At 41.9% G+C, this 13,270-nt stretch overlaps 1 protein-coding gene across 2 annotated transcripts in view; it reads right to left on the reverse strand.

Moving 5' to 3' along the window:
* The window catches only part of MMS22L (MMS22 like, DNA repair protein), an 84,795-nt gene extending 71,753 nt beyond the window's left edge, over window positions 1-13,042 (reverse strand). The window contains exons 1-7 of one of the 2 annotated variants that reach the window (XM_083608270.1): window positions 12,886-13,042; window positions 9,336-9,529; window positions 7,367-7,492; window positions 3,613-3,665; window positions 2,309-2,396; window positions 2,050-2,224; window positions 1,192-1,285 (exon numbers count right to left, since the gene is read on the reverse strand). In XM_083608270.1, coding sequence (XP_083464396.1) covers window positions 1,192-1,285; window positions 2,050-2,224; window positions 2,309-2,396; window positions 3,613-3,665; window positions 7,367-7,492; window positions 9,336-9,514 — 715 coding nt within the window. In that variant the 5' untranslated portion in view covers window positions 9,515-9,529; window positions 12,886-13,042. Of the gene's footprint in view, window positions 1-1,191; window positions 1,286-2,049; window positions 2,225-2,308; window positions 2,397-3,612; window positions 3,666-6,228; window positions 6,697-7,366; window positions 7,493-9,335; window positions 9,530-12,885 lie in introns of those variants that run through there. The other variant, XM_083608271.1, reaches the window with a different exon arrangement.
* Window positions 13,043-13,270: the final 228 nt, after the last annotated feature.

The following is a 13,270-nucleotide window of genomic DNA, read 5'->3' on the forward strand; positions in this document are numbered from 1 at the left end:
GGGGCGAGTGTTAATAAAGCAGTTTTATACATTGTTGCAGCGGCATGGAAGCAATTCAAGGAATAAAAGCAATGATATGTATTGCAGTACTTTGTTTGCAGTTTATTCACAAACAGAATTGAGAAATTCTACATAGTCGAGGGGCAATTTCTCCAGTTTGAGGTAGAAATACTTTCCTAGGTTAGAGTAGTTACAAACATAGGAAACTGCTTTATATTGAGCCATGCCATTGGTCAGTCTAGTTCAGCATTATCTACAATGAACATGTGAGGCATTCCAAGATGTCTCTTCCAACTCCTTTTGGGCATGCCAGATATTGAACCAAAGGCTTTCTGCATGCAAATCAGATGTTCTACCACTAAGCCGTGTCCTTCCACAAATTACAGACACCACAGAATGTATTTGTCTTTTCCCACCCCACTGCACAATATTTTCGAGGGCAGGACCTTCCACAGGCAGGGAAATGCACTCTTTCAGCAGTAAATGGGGAGAAAATTTAGAGGCTCCCATTATAAAATGACCTGCATTTTGTACTGGAAGGGTACCAGCACACTGGAATGGAAGCCTTTTGCTTGCTGAACATTGCTTTTGGATTTGCCTTACAACCTGCTGGTTTCTTCTCCACTTCAACTCACTCCCAACACAATGGGAGGATGTCCAAGGGACAATAAGCAAGGGCTTACTGAATATCTTGTCAATTTGCACAGGGGCCTGCTGGCTTGGCCAAGTGTGTACACATGGTTGCCAGCCTTTTAAATGAATTTAAGAACACTAAAGACTAACTTTTGCTTTCAAGTAATAGATTTGGTTTAGGGTTGTACTGAAAGACTAACACAAGTGAGGGGTTCTTAGCCAAAAGATGAGCTTAAGAGCGCCCACATGCAGAAATAGATCAGAAATTCCACTGAAATCAATAGGACAAATAATACGCTTTAATTGGTTTAAAATAAGTTGTGGATAGATATATTGTCATTTAAATTGATGTAAAAATGGAGTTTTGCTGTGAAGAGATAAATTGACTTTTTAAATGATTTTTTTAATTTAAAAAATGTGCTGATTTACTTTCCAGACTACTATTTTCCCAATAATTTGCACATGTGCTTTTTGAACCAAAGAGTTTAACATCTCCCATAGAACCCCAACACACAAATAATGCAAAAGAACAATCTGAATTGCAAAGGCAAAACCTACTTGGCATCTTTCCACCAAGAAGATGAAGAATTTCCAACAATGACCAGTGGATGTCTAGATGAAGATGCATCAGATGCCATGATGGGGAAAATAACTGTAATTAAAAGAAAACATTGCACAAAAATATTCCCGATAACCCCAGGTTCACAGGCTCTTTTTTCAGATGAGTGCATGATTAGCATGAAGGTCTGAAGAATATTTTTAAGAGACTTTGGTTGAACAAGCTTAAGAACATTCCTATGAATGGGAACCCTTCATCACCAGGACTATCAGGCTAACTAGGCAAAGGTTTGAAAAGCAACCTGCCTGTGTGTGTTTGTGGCTGTACTCCTGCCCCTCCCTCCCCTGGTTTTAAATGTCGCATGTTCAGGCAAAATGACTTTTCATTTTCTGGATGTGGGGTTGCAATTTTTATAATGGGGCATGAAGGGTAACTTATTATCAAAATGTTAACACAAGATTGCATCTAACTAAGTTCTACTTGGAGTGGACTTTTAAAATATTCTACCAAAAACGTATGTGACTGCCATATTTCGCTGCCATATTAGCATTATCACAAGAAATATAGCCACCATGCAAATATCACCGTGTGGCACTACTAAACAATATTGGAAGTATCTGTCCCACTAGGTGATGTAACTCAGGTGCATGTCTTAGGTTAGTGCTAATATAGTGCCATAAGTTATAACACTGCCCTGGTGGAATACACAAAATGTCCCTTTCTTGGCAATATGATAAGAGAGAACTTGCAATAATAACTGGCCAGCAAGTTTATAATGCCTCTTTTTAAATTATAATATGTGCCAACTAGAAATGTCTATATGCGCCAACAACAACAACAAAAAGTACAGTCAAAACCTTTGCTTGTGGCGGAACAGTCAATCCTCCGAGAACACAACTAGAGAGTTCATGCAGGTGTCCAACGTGCAATGTCAAAGAATGGAGTTCCTCAACAAGTAGTGAAGGGAATTGTGCTTCCTGCTTTTCAAATGGATGAAGCAACTCATCTTCTGCTTCGTGTGGCACCAGATATCTGAATGAAGATGTTAATATGTAATATCATGCAGCACCAACTATGCAAACAAAAATTAAACAGGAACCGTGTCTGACAACCTACCTGAAGATGAACATTTTCACATACTGCAGGAACTGAATGCACTGCTGCCTGATGTTTTGGGCTTCCCAGTGAAGCTCTGCAGCCTGACCTGAAACCAAGGCAGAAATTAGAAATGTGTGATTTCAGGTATGCTGCATTGACATAACCCATTTTCCCCAAACTGAAAGGGAAACATTGTTCATTTGTATTTTTTATAATCAACTTGCACTAACAGGAATAAATAATTTCTATCACGTCATGTGGGCACTCAATCTAAATAAAATTAAAGAGTTATAGACAACAACATTAACACATATGGGGAAATAATCAGCGGCCACATGGCAACTGTTTGAAACCTTTCTGCAAAGAAGCTGTTTACATGCAGCAGCTTAGTACACACATCATGCCTTTATAAAATACCCAAGAGATCTACTGTGACATGGAAAACACTACTAGGATGGTTATGTTACTACATACTGACAGCTCACTATTTAAAGTGGCACTGATGTATACACAATGTCAGAACTGTACCTTAATGAAAGAAATTCCATACAAAAGATGGAAACAGAAGAACCTCAGAAAGCTAAAATGGAATCAGAGGAAACAAGTTGTAGTTCATCTGATGCTTCAGATTTGCTGGTCCTGATCCATCAGCTTAAATGCATGAGTAGGGATTGATCCTCCCTCAGTTATTTTTGCACTGATGGATGTGCATGGGAAACTGTAGACAAAAATCTTCCTGTGTATAGAGCAGTAAATCTGTTTCATGCTTGCTCTTTATTTATTTAAAATATGTTTATCTTGCCCTTCTTCATAAACAATCCCAGGACAGGGTACATCCATGTGCACATAAATGCTTCAAAGAGCTTTGGGTTTTGGCATGCACCTTTCAAAACATTTTTAAAGACCATGTTTTATGGCTGCCAACTCAAAATGTGCAATGTGGTGCAACTGACGATGTCCTTTGCTTATCCATTATGCAAAAGGATGGCTACGCTTTGTGTCCAAGCATTTGTCATCACTTTAACCAAGTGATCCACTACCCGTGGGTGAGGACAATGACAAAGCCAATTGTGACCCCCCCCCCAGTTGGGTTATTATGGCTGTTACAATAACACAGTTTTTCTTTTAAAGGTTAGCAATTTTTAATAGGACTCACTTACGAGAAATATTAAGTCAGTGCATCGAAATTGTGTATAGTTCATAAGTTTTGAATACTGGAGGAAGGGGAAGGGGCAGGTTCCGTTTAAAATAAATAAATAAACATAATATTTATTGTTAAAAATATACAGCAAGGCACAAACAAGGCATTAAAAAAAACTTACCAAAGTCAGATAAACTTGGTGGAATGAGGTTTTCCAATTTGTATATTTGTTGCCTATCAACAAAGAAAGCACATGCAAACAACAAAATTTTGAAATCTAAAATCGGGTTCTTTCATCAAAACCAACCAACAGCTTCTTCATTCTTGGGGGTAAATCGACTAACAGTTGAAACAAAAGATACATAAAAAACTGAAAATAATCAAGCCAATTTGCATGCTCTGCCTGATCCCTTGATCACCTCCTACAGATAATGATAATTCCACATAAAAGAGTTTGTTAGTGCTTATTCCTGGTTTAACTAACAGAGAGTATGGGAATACCAGAACTATGTTAATGTATGGCAGGCTGAAACACAACAAAGGAAATAAACAAGAGATTTGAAGAAACTACAAGGGAAGTCTATATTTGCCTTAGCTTAAGATAGAGATGGGGGGTGGTTTTTTTGTTTTTGCTTTTGCCTCAGGGCCTCATTTCCTCATGGACAATTTCCAGAGGGCTGCTTGCAAGTGATGCTGGGAGAATGGATGTGGCTCTTGGCTTTGTACAATAAACTACATTCTAACCAGGCAAAAGTGTGTGTGTGTGTGTGATGGTCACTTGCTGGATCATCACCTTGTCATAATGAGTGGGCTTGCACGTTCCTATGACCCTTGTGAGTGAAGCCGTCGGGAGTCTTGTATTCCCAGCAGGGTCACCCAAGATGGTAAGGTCAAAGGGGAGGAGCTAGACAAAGAATGATCCAAGAAGTCCTCAATGGCAGAACTGGCAGAAGATAGTAAGTGGTATGTTACAACAGCTGTGAAGACAGATGAAGGCTGCAGCAGATATGAATCTACTGGTCACCTACTGAAAGGCACATTTGGCAAACCCTCACTGTGATCAACCCCGGCCTGGAAACCTATGTCCTTACTGTGGAAGGACCTGTGGATCCAGAATTGTCCTCCACAGTCACTTATGGACTCACTGTTAAGACCGTGTTCATGGAAGATAATCTTACTCAGTTATGAGTAAGAAGAAGAAGAAGTAGTGTGTGTGTAAAACACATCTATATAATCTCCCAACCCAGGCAAGCAAGAGGTAGTATTACAGTTCAATGACACATTCTAGCTACCTCAGGAGGGTGTAGAGCAAAGCTGGTGAGAGGTGTGGTCCGGAGAGAGGGACAGCCATACAGAGGGGATTTGATGGTCCCAGTCAGCCCCTAAGGTTCCCCACCATAGGCTTAAGATAAGAGCTAAAGCATCAGAAAAATGCAATTCCAACTCTAGATGTGGCATTGGCTATATATGCTTTCTGATCTTAAGTACGGCTCCGTATCTTCAACAGAAAATTTCACTAAAGTTATTTAGCATTTGGCACTGATTGTCACATTGTCCGGGGGCTATTAAATTTACTTGCTACAAAAGGAGACAACATACTCAACAAAAGGTTAAGCAACTTTTTATAACCAGGCTGTGGTATAGCCTGAATCCCCGGCTTTGCTAAAAAAAAAAATTGACAGCCACAGCTAATCATACAGAACAGGAGTAAGGTGCCTTTTACAGGAAATGCCAGTTAATAAGCAGGCAGATCCATTCTGCACTGGATGCAATTTTCAAATGTCAAACTATTCTGAAGTGTAGCCTCATCTAACAGTAATACAGATGCTAAATAGATAGCTATGGTCAAGACTAGAACTAGAGGAAAATATTATATTCCACTTTGGGGCAAATGCAATTTGTGAAATGAACCCCATACACAAGAACCAATAAACCCACAGGCCCCATGACTACCAAGAGAGAAGTAGCAATGTTTCAAAAACTGGTAGGCATCAATGTAAACCCCATGATCTCATCCTGTAATTGGTATGGGCCACATAATGTAGCTGCAACCAGCCACAAGCAGGGATCAGTAAACTGTTCCCAAACACATGTTAATATAACATGAATGCAGGGTAGGGTTGGAAAAATGACAAGTGAAGGCAGGAGGAAGGGATGCTTTTCTATCACAGTGACCATAGATTCTCTCATTTTAAAAAAATCCCTCCCTCTTCAAGCCTATTTTTCTCTCAGCCAGGCTGGTTTCCAGAACTTTCCTGAGGAGAAAATATATTTAAAATGGTTTGGTGAGGGGAGAGAATAAATTTGCAAGGTAGATGAGTAGAGTAGGGCTAGCCAATGTGGTGCCCTTCATTTGTTTTGGACGACACTTTCGATCTAGCCCAGCATCATGGCCAAGAGTAAGGAATTATGGGAGTTGTAGTGCACAACATCTAGAGGGCATGAGTGGCTATTCCTGGAGTAGCAGAATCGTTAAGTAGCATCCGTCTACTTCTCAGTTCTCCCCTGCGTATCACCCTCTTTTGCATCATATGATGTGGCAATGCCCAATAATACGATGTTTATAACCACCCTTCACTGGAAATGATCTCAGGGCAGGGTACAGTGAAGCTCAATTTAAAACACAAAACAATAAACAAACAAGAGAGTAGATATAAAAACATAAATGCAACCTATAAAACCGCAGGGTGGCGACATTAGCCTGAGGCTGAAAAGCTAATAACCTGCAAATGGCTGAAAGAATTAAAAGCAAATAAGCTGGCATCAAAATGGAAAAAAGAGTCAGCAACAGGCATACCTAAGAGCGGGGTGGTTTAACATGTGGCCCTTGAGGCCTTTTTGGGCGGCCCTCGGCAACATTTGATGCCCCCTTACCCTGGTAGCCTTTGAGCTGCTTTCCCAATGTCCGGAGCCTTGCTTTGGGACGTTGGGAAGGCAGTGCAAGGGCTGGGGGTGATGTCAAATTTTGGCCTTGCTCCCTCAAGCAAAGCCAAAGGCAGTGCGTGATCCTCTGGTTCCGTGTGGAAGTATTCTTGCTGCCCACTTGTTATGAAAAGTTGGGCCGCCTTGCCTCACAGGGTGGCCTGTTTCCCAATTAGGGCCCTATCACAGAGAAGGCCCATGCCACCAGCTAATGTACAGCTAATGTACAGCTGTTGGACGTCGGATGCTAGGAAGGGTCTCCCCCAAAGATCTTAAAGCCATAGAAACGTAGGAAGCTGCCTTATACCAAATCAGACTATTAGTTCATCTAGCTTAGCCTTGTCCACACTAACGGGCAGTGGTTCTCCAGGATCTCAGACCAGGGCCTTTCACACCCCAACTGGAGATGCAAGGGATTAAAGTTGGGGCCTTCTGCATGAAGAGCTGGTGATGCTCTGTCTGAATGCAGTGCCCTGGTTGGTGGTGCTGTTGCCAAGTGACATGGTTCTGCCCTAGCCTGCACTGTGAACCATGTGATGACTGGTGGGGATGCTACATTGTTAAGTCACTCTGTGCTGTGGGCATTGCTGCAATGCATGTTTTCACACTGACAGGACTAGCACTATGCTGATGTTGTGTTGCTGAGTTCACCTGGAAGCCTGTCCTGGCTGTGGAGATTGCAGCCATTTTGCACTGACAACAACAACAAGCTTGTAAATGTAATGCTAAGCACAATTACCAGAAAGTTCATTGAATTTAGTGTGACTTATGCATGTTTACTCAATTAGAACTTTTTTTTTTAAGTGTTTGTGCGACACAAGCAACAGCACGGCCATTTCCCAAGATTCAGCAACAATGTACCACAATAATAAAGTAATGTTATATGTTCGAAAGACCCTAACAATGCCCTCAGATCCACTCTCCAAAAGTGCTGTATATTTAGAGGACAATAATTTGGCTCAGTATACTTATGACTACATGCTATAGAGATAAATATACTAAAAAAACCATACCTAAATAATCCAAAGAGAAGTGTACAAGACTCAACTAAAGCAGTTTCGGTAACCCATTGGAAACCAAATAACTCTATGATGTCTTCTTCATAGTCATTTGGAAAAGGATCCAGCCCCAGCAAAACCCTGAAAAACATAGGCAGCATTATTCACAGGTTCTTAAAATGCTATTTATTTTATTAGATTTCTTACCTGCCCTTTATCATACGGTCCCCACAAAGGTTAAAACAAAAAATATAACAAATATATAAAAAATAAAAGTTATAACCATAAGACAAGAAAAGTGTAAAAACAATTTTAAAATGTTCCCTATATAAAATAATATAAAGCAATTTCATATATAAACACAGTTCCAATACAGATGCAGACTGGGATAAAGATATCCACTTAAGAGGCTTGCAGAAAGGCGAAGGTTTCCAGTAGCCATAGAACAGACAACAGAGGTGGTGCCTGCCTAATATACAACGGACAGGAATTCCAAAGGACAGTTGCCACCACATTAAAGACCCGATTCCTGCAGAGCAGTGATCAATTGGGTATATAAGGGGTGAGACTGTATTTTAGGCCTGCTGGTCCCAAACTGCATAGGGCTTTGTATACCCTTTTGACAAGCAGCTTGAACTTAACCTGCTAATTGGCAGCTAGTGCAATTCATACAACAGCAATTTAACAGGGAGCAGTTGAACCACCACATTTTGCATCAGAGGCAGCTGCCAAACAAACATAAAGGGCAGCCCCACATAGAATGTATTGCAGTAATCCAATCTGGAGGTTACAAGTACATGAATGACTGGTTATCCCGATCTTGAAACGGCTGAAGCTGGCAAAACGCTCTGGAGTAGAAGTGAATGAAAAAGCTCAACTTGAATGGCTACTTGAGGATGCGACTGGTGCAAAGAAGTGGGCCTCCTTCCAAGATTATATTGTTTCACTCCTGCTCAGGCAGCTTTGCAGCACATCTTTCACTGCTTGCACTCTAGCTGTCATCTACCCGTTTCATTGCCCTTAATTCCCTGGTCTACCAAAGTGCAGAACAGGCCCCACAGTACCAAAGAAAGCACATAGGGGGATACCATTATTACTGAAATTCAGGTGGCATTCCCCATGTCCCTCCACACCCAGAAAGCTCCTCCCAAGGATGTCCTACATATATCCAACTTGTGAACTAGTATTATTTTGTCATGGGATCACGACCCCTTATCCACTATCTATACCACTGACACTTGCTGACCCACACACATATGCACACTCCTGTGTTGGCACCAATGTAACTCAACAAAGCAGGTTCTGCTTTGAAGTCAGCTTCATATCCTGGTTAACCGCAAGCCCTGGCTCTGGCTGATGCTGATGAAAGCCTTGGTGAAATCATAGCACAGAATGGAAAAAACGTGAGCCAGAATGGAGAAGGAGCACAAAACCCTACAACTTGCCCTAGTCCCTTAATCTTGGGCTGATATAAGGAACACTAGCTGCTCTAAAGTATTGCTAACATGATGCTGCTGTTACATATTTCTGCCCTGTGTTAAGACCCTGTACTAGTAATGTATCCATGCACCATTTGCATAGGACACCTAGAACTCCCAATCATTTCTCAAGACCAGTACTGCAGTTCTGTTGTGTCACTGGCACTGGATCAGCATCTGAATTTATTACCACTGCAACAAAAAGCCGAAACGGAACTGTTTTTTCAGCATCAAGCTATGCTACGTCAGTAACGTATGAACGAGCTCCCATACCCTCTATTCAAACAAAAGTCGAAGACACTAATGGGATCATTGTGGCACACAGCAGCTGTTAGAAGAAACTAATTAAACATTCTAAACTCTCAGTCCTGAACACACTCACACACAGGGGATTTTAATACTACTCAAAGTAATTATGCCACTGAAACATTCTTAGTAAAGTCAAGCCTGCCCAATAGTATTTTCAAGACAAAAGCCCAAGGGTGACATTTTTAAGTTTTACATACCTCTTAAGAGACCCACTTGCTAAATAAGAATCAGCAGAAAAGCTTTTCCCTCCGTTTGTGGTGTCTGATGCACAGGAGAAACAGAGGAGTCTGGCGCATTGTCTCTCCACTTCCATAGCCATCTCTAAGCTCTCAGTGAGTGATGAAGGCGCCGAGGGAGCACTGAAATCTTCATCCATTGTTCACACTTCTCTCTGAAGTAACAAAGTACATGTTTTGTGTCTGTTCTGTTTTCTAAATGTGAAACTGTCACAATTACATTTGGGCTACAGAACTAGAATATGAAGCCAAGCTAGAAACATCGCTTGCAACTAAATGTCCACTGATATCCCAAATAGCAGTAAGTTTTCAAACTGGGGAGCATCCCAACGTTTATAAGGAAACAAAACTTATGAAATGTTTCCTCATTAATTCCTAATGGGACACTGAGTATGCAAAGAATTTATAAGGTTCAAAAGGATAACTTATATTCTGTGGAAGACCTTCTGTTGGTGCCCCACCATTTGTGGTGAGACCAACTGAGATCCAGAGAGAGGGCTTTCTTGGTGGTGGTACCCCAGAAAGCTGGGTGTGGGTTTTTGTGTTTAACAAATTTATATACTCCCTTTCAAAATTAAAATGCTTCCCACAGCAGTTTATATAAAATACAATAAATAACATTTAAAAGCACCTCAAGAAAAGGTTCTCTATTAATAAAACTAGCAATTCTAGCATAATATAGCCACCAAGACCAGACTACACAATTAGAGCCCTAGACATGATTGTGGAATGCTCTCTCCAGAGGTCTGCTGGACAACGGCTTTGTCTTTTCATCCCCAGGAAAAACCCTTTATTTTCTTAAGCCTTTTAGATATAATTTTAATCTTAAACATGGAGTGTATTTGTATCTTGCCAAATTTTTCTTGTTCGGTGCAATCACATATACATACTAATTGTAAGCTACAAGGCCCTCTATAATTTGTTTATCTGGTTAAGGCAGCAGCCTTACCTAGAAGTAAGTCATATTGAATCCAATTGCGTGTAGTTCTTTTACAGCGCAATCCTAGGCATGTCTACATAAACCTAGGTTCAATCCTAGGCACGTGTACAAATAAAGAGTACAGCCAAAATAAACAAAAGGAACACGTCTCAATTTAAGATTAGCTGAAACAAGAATGGGTGGCTCTTCTTCACACAGTGCATAATTAAATTACGGAATTTGCCAATACAAGACATATTGATGGCTGTCAACTTGGATAGCTATAAAAGGGAACTAGATAACTTCAAGGAGATTAAGTCTGTAAGTGGCTACTAGTTATGATTCTTATAAATTATTCCCAGTATTAGAAGCAGTATGTCTCTGAATACTAGCTGCTGGGAAACACAAAAAGGACAGTGACATTGTGTTTACATATTGTTCAGGCACTTCTCATAGGCATTTGGTCAGCCACTGTGGAAACCATGTTGGACTTAATTGGCTTCTGGTCTGATCCAGCCAGGTTCGTCTTATGAAGTCTGATAAGTAATGTATAGTGCATTTAGAAATGTTTTTTCTTCTTTCCTCCAGTGTCTTTTGTATGTGTACAATCAGAAAATATCAATTTATCACAAGAAAATCAAGCTACAAGTAAAATCTCTTAGGCACAATTGTGATTAACATTATCATGCAAGTGTTAACTACAAAGCAAGGATAATAAATAAACCATCTGTTTATAATTTATTTTCTAATATTTACTTATTGTTGGCAAATCAGTAATTTCAAAACAAAGAGTGGGAAATTGTGTATTGTGTACAGTCAAGTGCCCAGCACTGTAATGAACAAACAGACACCTAATAAACTTAGCAAATCATTTCATCTCTAATAGTGGTGCTATGGCAGATTTTTATATTAGTTGAGTGCAGGTAATTTCAAGAGGGTTTTTGAAATGATAGAGAGCATGATGTCACAAATACAGGCTCACATTGTTGCAGTAAACACTGTCGCAGTAGATGCTGATTCCATGTTCACAGTTACACACAAACTTAAAATTCCCACTTCGTTCATAACCATGCACTCAGTATGTGGGACACCTTGCTCTCCTCTCACCTCTAACCACCTGAGATTACAAAAGAGAGACTAATAGATATTAGCAGATAAACTAATCCACATCAATTGATTTTGAATGTGTGCCTTCAGCAACATAACATATTAAAGGAGCTTGTACACTGCATTCATGGTGGCTGCAGAGAGATTAGGTGGGTGTAAAAGGCATTTTTAAAATAGAATCAAGAAGACCCAAGCCCCTAAGCATGTGCTGCCTGTATTCCCCTCATTGGTGACTAAGAAATACTCAGAACAGCCTATTTCAGAGGTAGATAATTTCAACAAGGTTAACTTCCAAGCACAGTATATGTGCATCGCATTGCGGCCTGGTGATGCTAATGTATACCCTTCTTTGTAGGGTATACATTACCCCTTGTGTATGTGATCTCAGACCTGAGCCCTGAGATCAGTGGAGGGTCCCTTTTCCACCATCAGGAAGGGCTCACTGTGCCGTGACACAGCGGCACCCCAAAAGTGAAATCCCCTCCTGTAGTGGCACAGAAGCCTCTATTGTACTCAGCAAGATTAAAGGTACTGAGGTATGGATTTTCCTGTGTCTGCTGCTGTATTCAGTACCAGTATTCATTCAGTACACGTTTCGATGTTCACTGTGTTTCACTCATCATAAACCACTCTGGGATCCTTTTGAATGCAGGAGATTAATGAATAAAAATGAATGAATGCTTAGAAGATGCGGCTTAGCCCACAGAAATATGCAGAGGCCCAAGGACCACACTTCCTCCTGAGAGAAAAATGGTGGGACCTGAGGCCCAAAGCAGGCAGAGCAATGGGCATGAATGAATATTACAGTGGTATCTCGGGTTAAGTACTTAATTCGTTCCAGAGGACTGTTCTTAACCTGAAACTGTTCTTAACCTGAGGTACCACTTTAGCTAATGGAGTCTCCCGCCGCCGGAGCACAATTTCTGTTCTCATCCTGAAGCAAAGTTCTTAACCCGAGGTACTATTTCTGGGTTAGCGGAGTCTGTAACCTGAAGTGTCTGTAACCTGAGGTACCACTGGCCTTTTGTGCTGTTTCTACCCACAAATCCCCTTCTGCCCTCTATCCAGGCAAGAGGGAGGTCGAGGGCTCATTCCAGTCACGCAGAAAACACCTGAGAGTGCAAAGCAGGCCTAGCAAGGGATGTATGGGGGGGGAGGGTCCCAAGAGAAATTTGGAAGGCTGCATTCCGGGGTCCTGAGGTTCCCAACCCCGGTGGTGTATAAATCTGCAGCATTAATCTGGGATGGAGAGGAAAGCTTCCAGATTCAGAGTTAAAGTTTAGAACTAGTACAGTCCTGATGCAGAAGGATACGTCCCACTGGGCGCCAAAGCACTTACTTTTTTTACCCAGTAAAACACGCCCTGCCTGCAGCACCCAGAGACCCGCCGTTTCCCCCCAGTGAAACCCCGCTTGAGAGTGGGAAGGCCAGGTGGGGGGGGGAGAGGCAACTGCCGCCCCCCGCAGCGCCTCCTCGCACACTCACCTGCCGCCGCCTCCCGCGCTTCCCACGTCAATCACCCCCTCCGTCCCGCCTGCCGCTTCCTTTCGCGGAACAGCCGCCAACTCTCCCCCGAAACTCCCGCGCGCCGCCAGAGCCGCGCAACAGCGCCTGCTCTGGAGGAGGCAACCGCTGACGCAGCGCGTTCCGATTGGCCGGAGAGCCTGCTCGCTGAAGGCCCGGCCCCTTTTGCTTTCTCACCCGGAGGCCCCGAGAGGATCTTCTTCCGCTTTGACATTAACGGCGCTCTCCTTAAGTGTTGCAGCTGGAAGGGGGGAGGGCTGCGTTTTATTTTCCTTCCCCAAGCCTGCAGGGTTTGTTTGCCTGGAGCAAACTCTTGCTCGTGGGGCTTTCCTTCTCCTCCTCCTCC

Source organism: Podarcis filfolensis (genome assembly GCF_964270895.1).
Source record: "Podarcis filfolensis genome assembly, chromosome: 3".
Lineage (NCBI taxonomy): Eukaryota > Metazoa > Chordata > Lepidosauria > Squamata > Lacertidae > Podarcis > Podarcis filfolensis.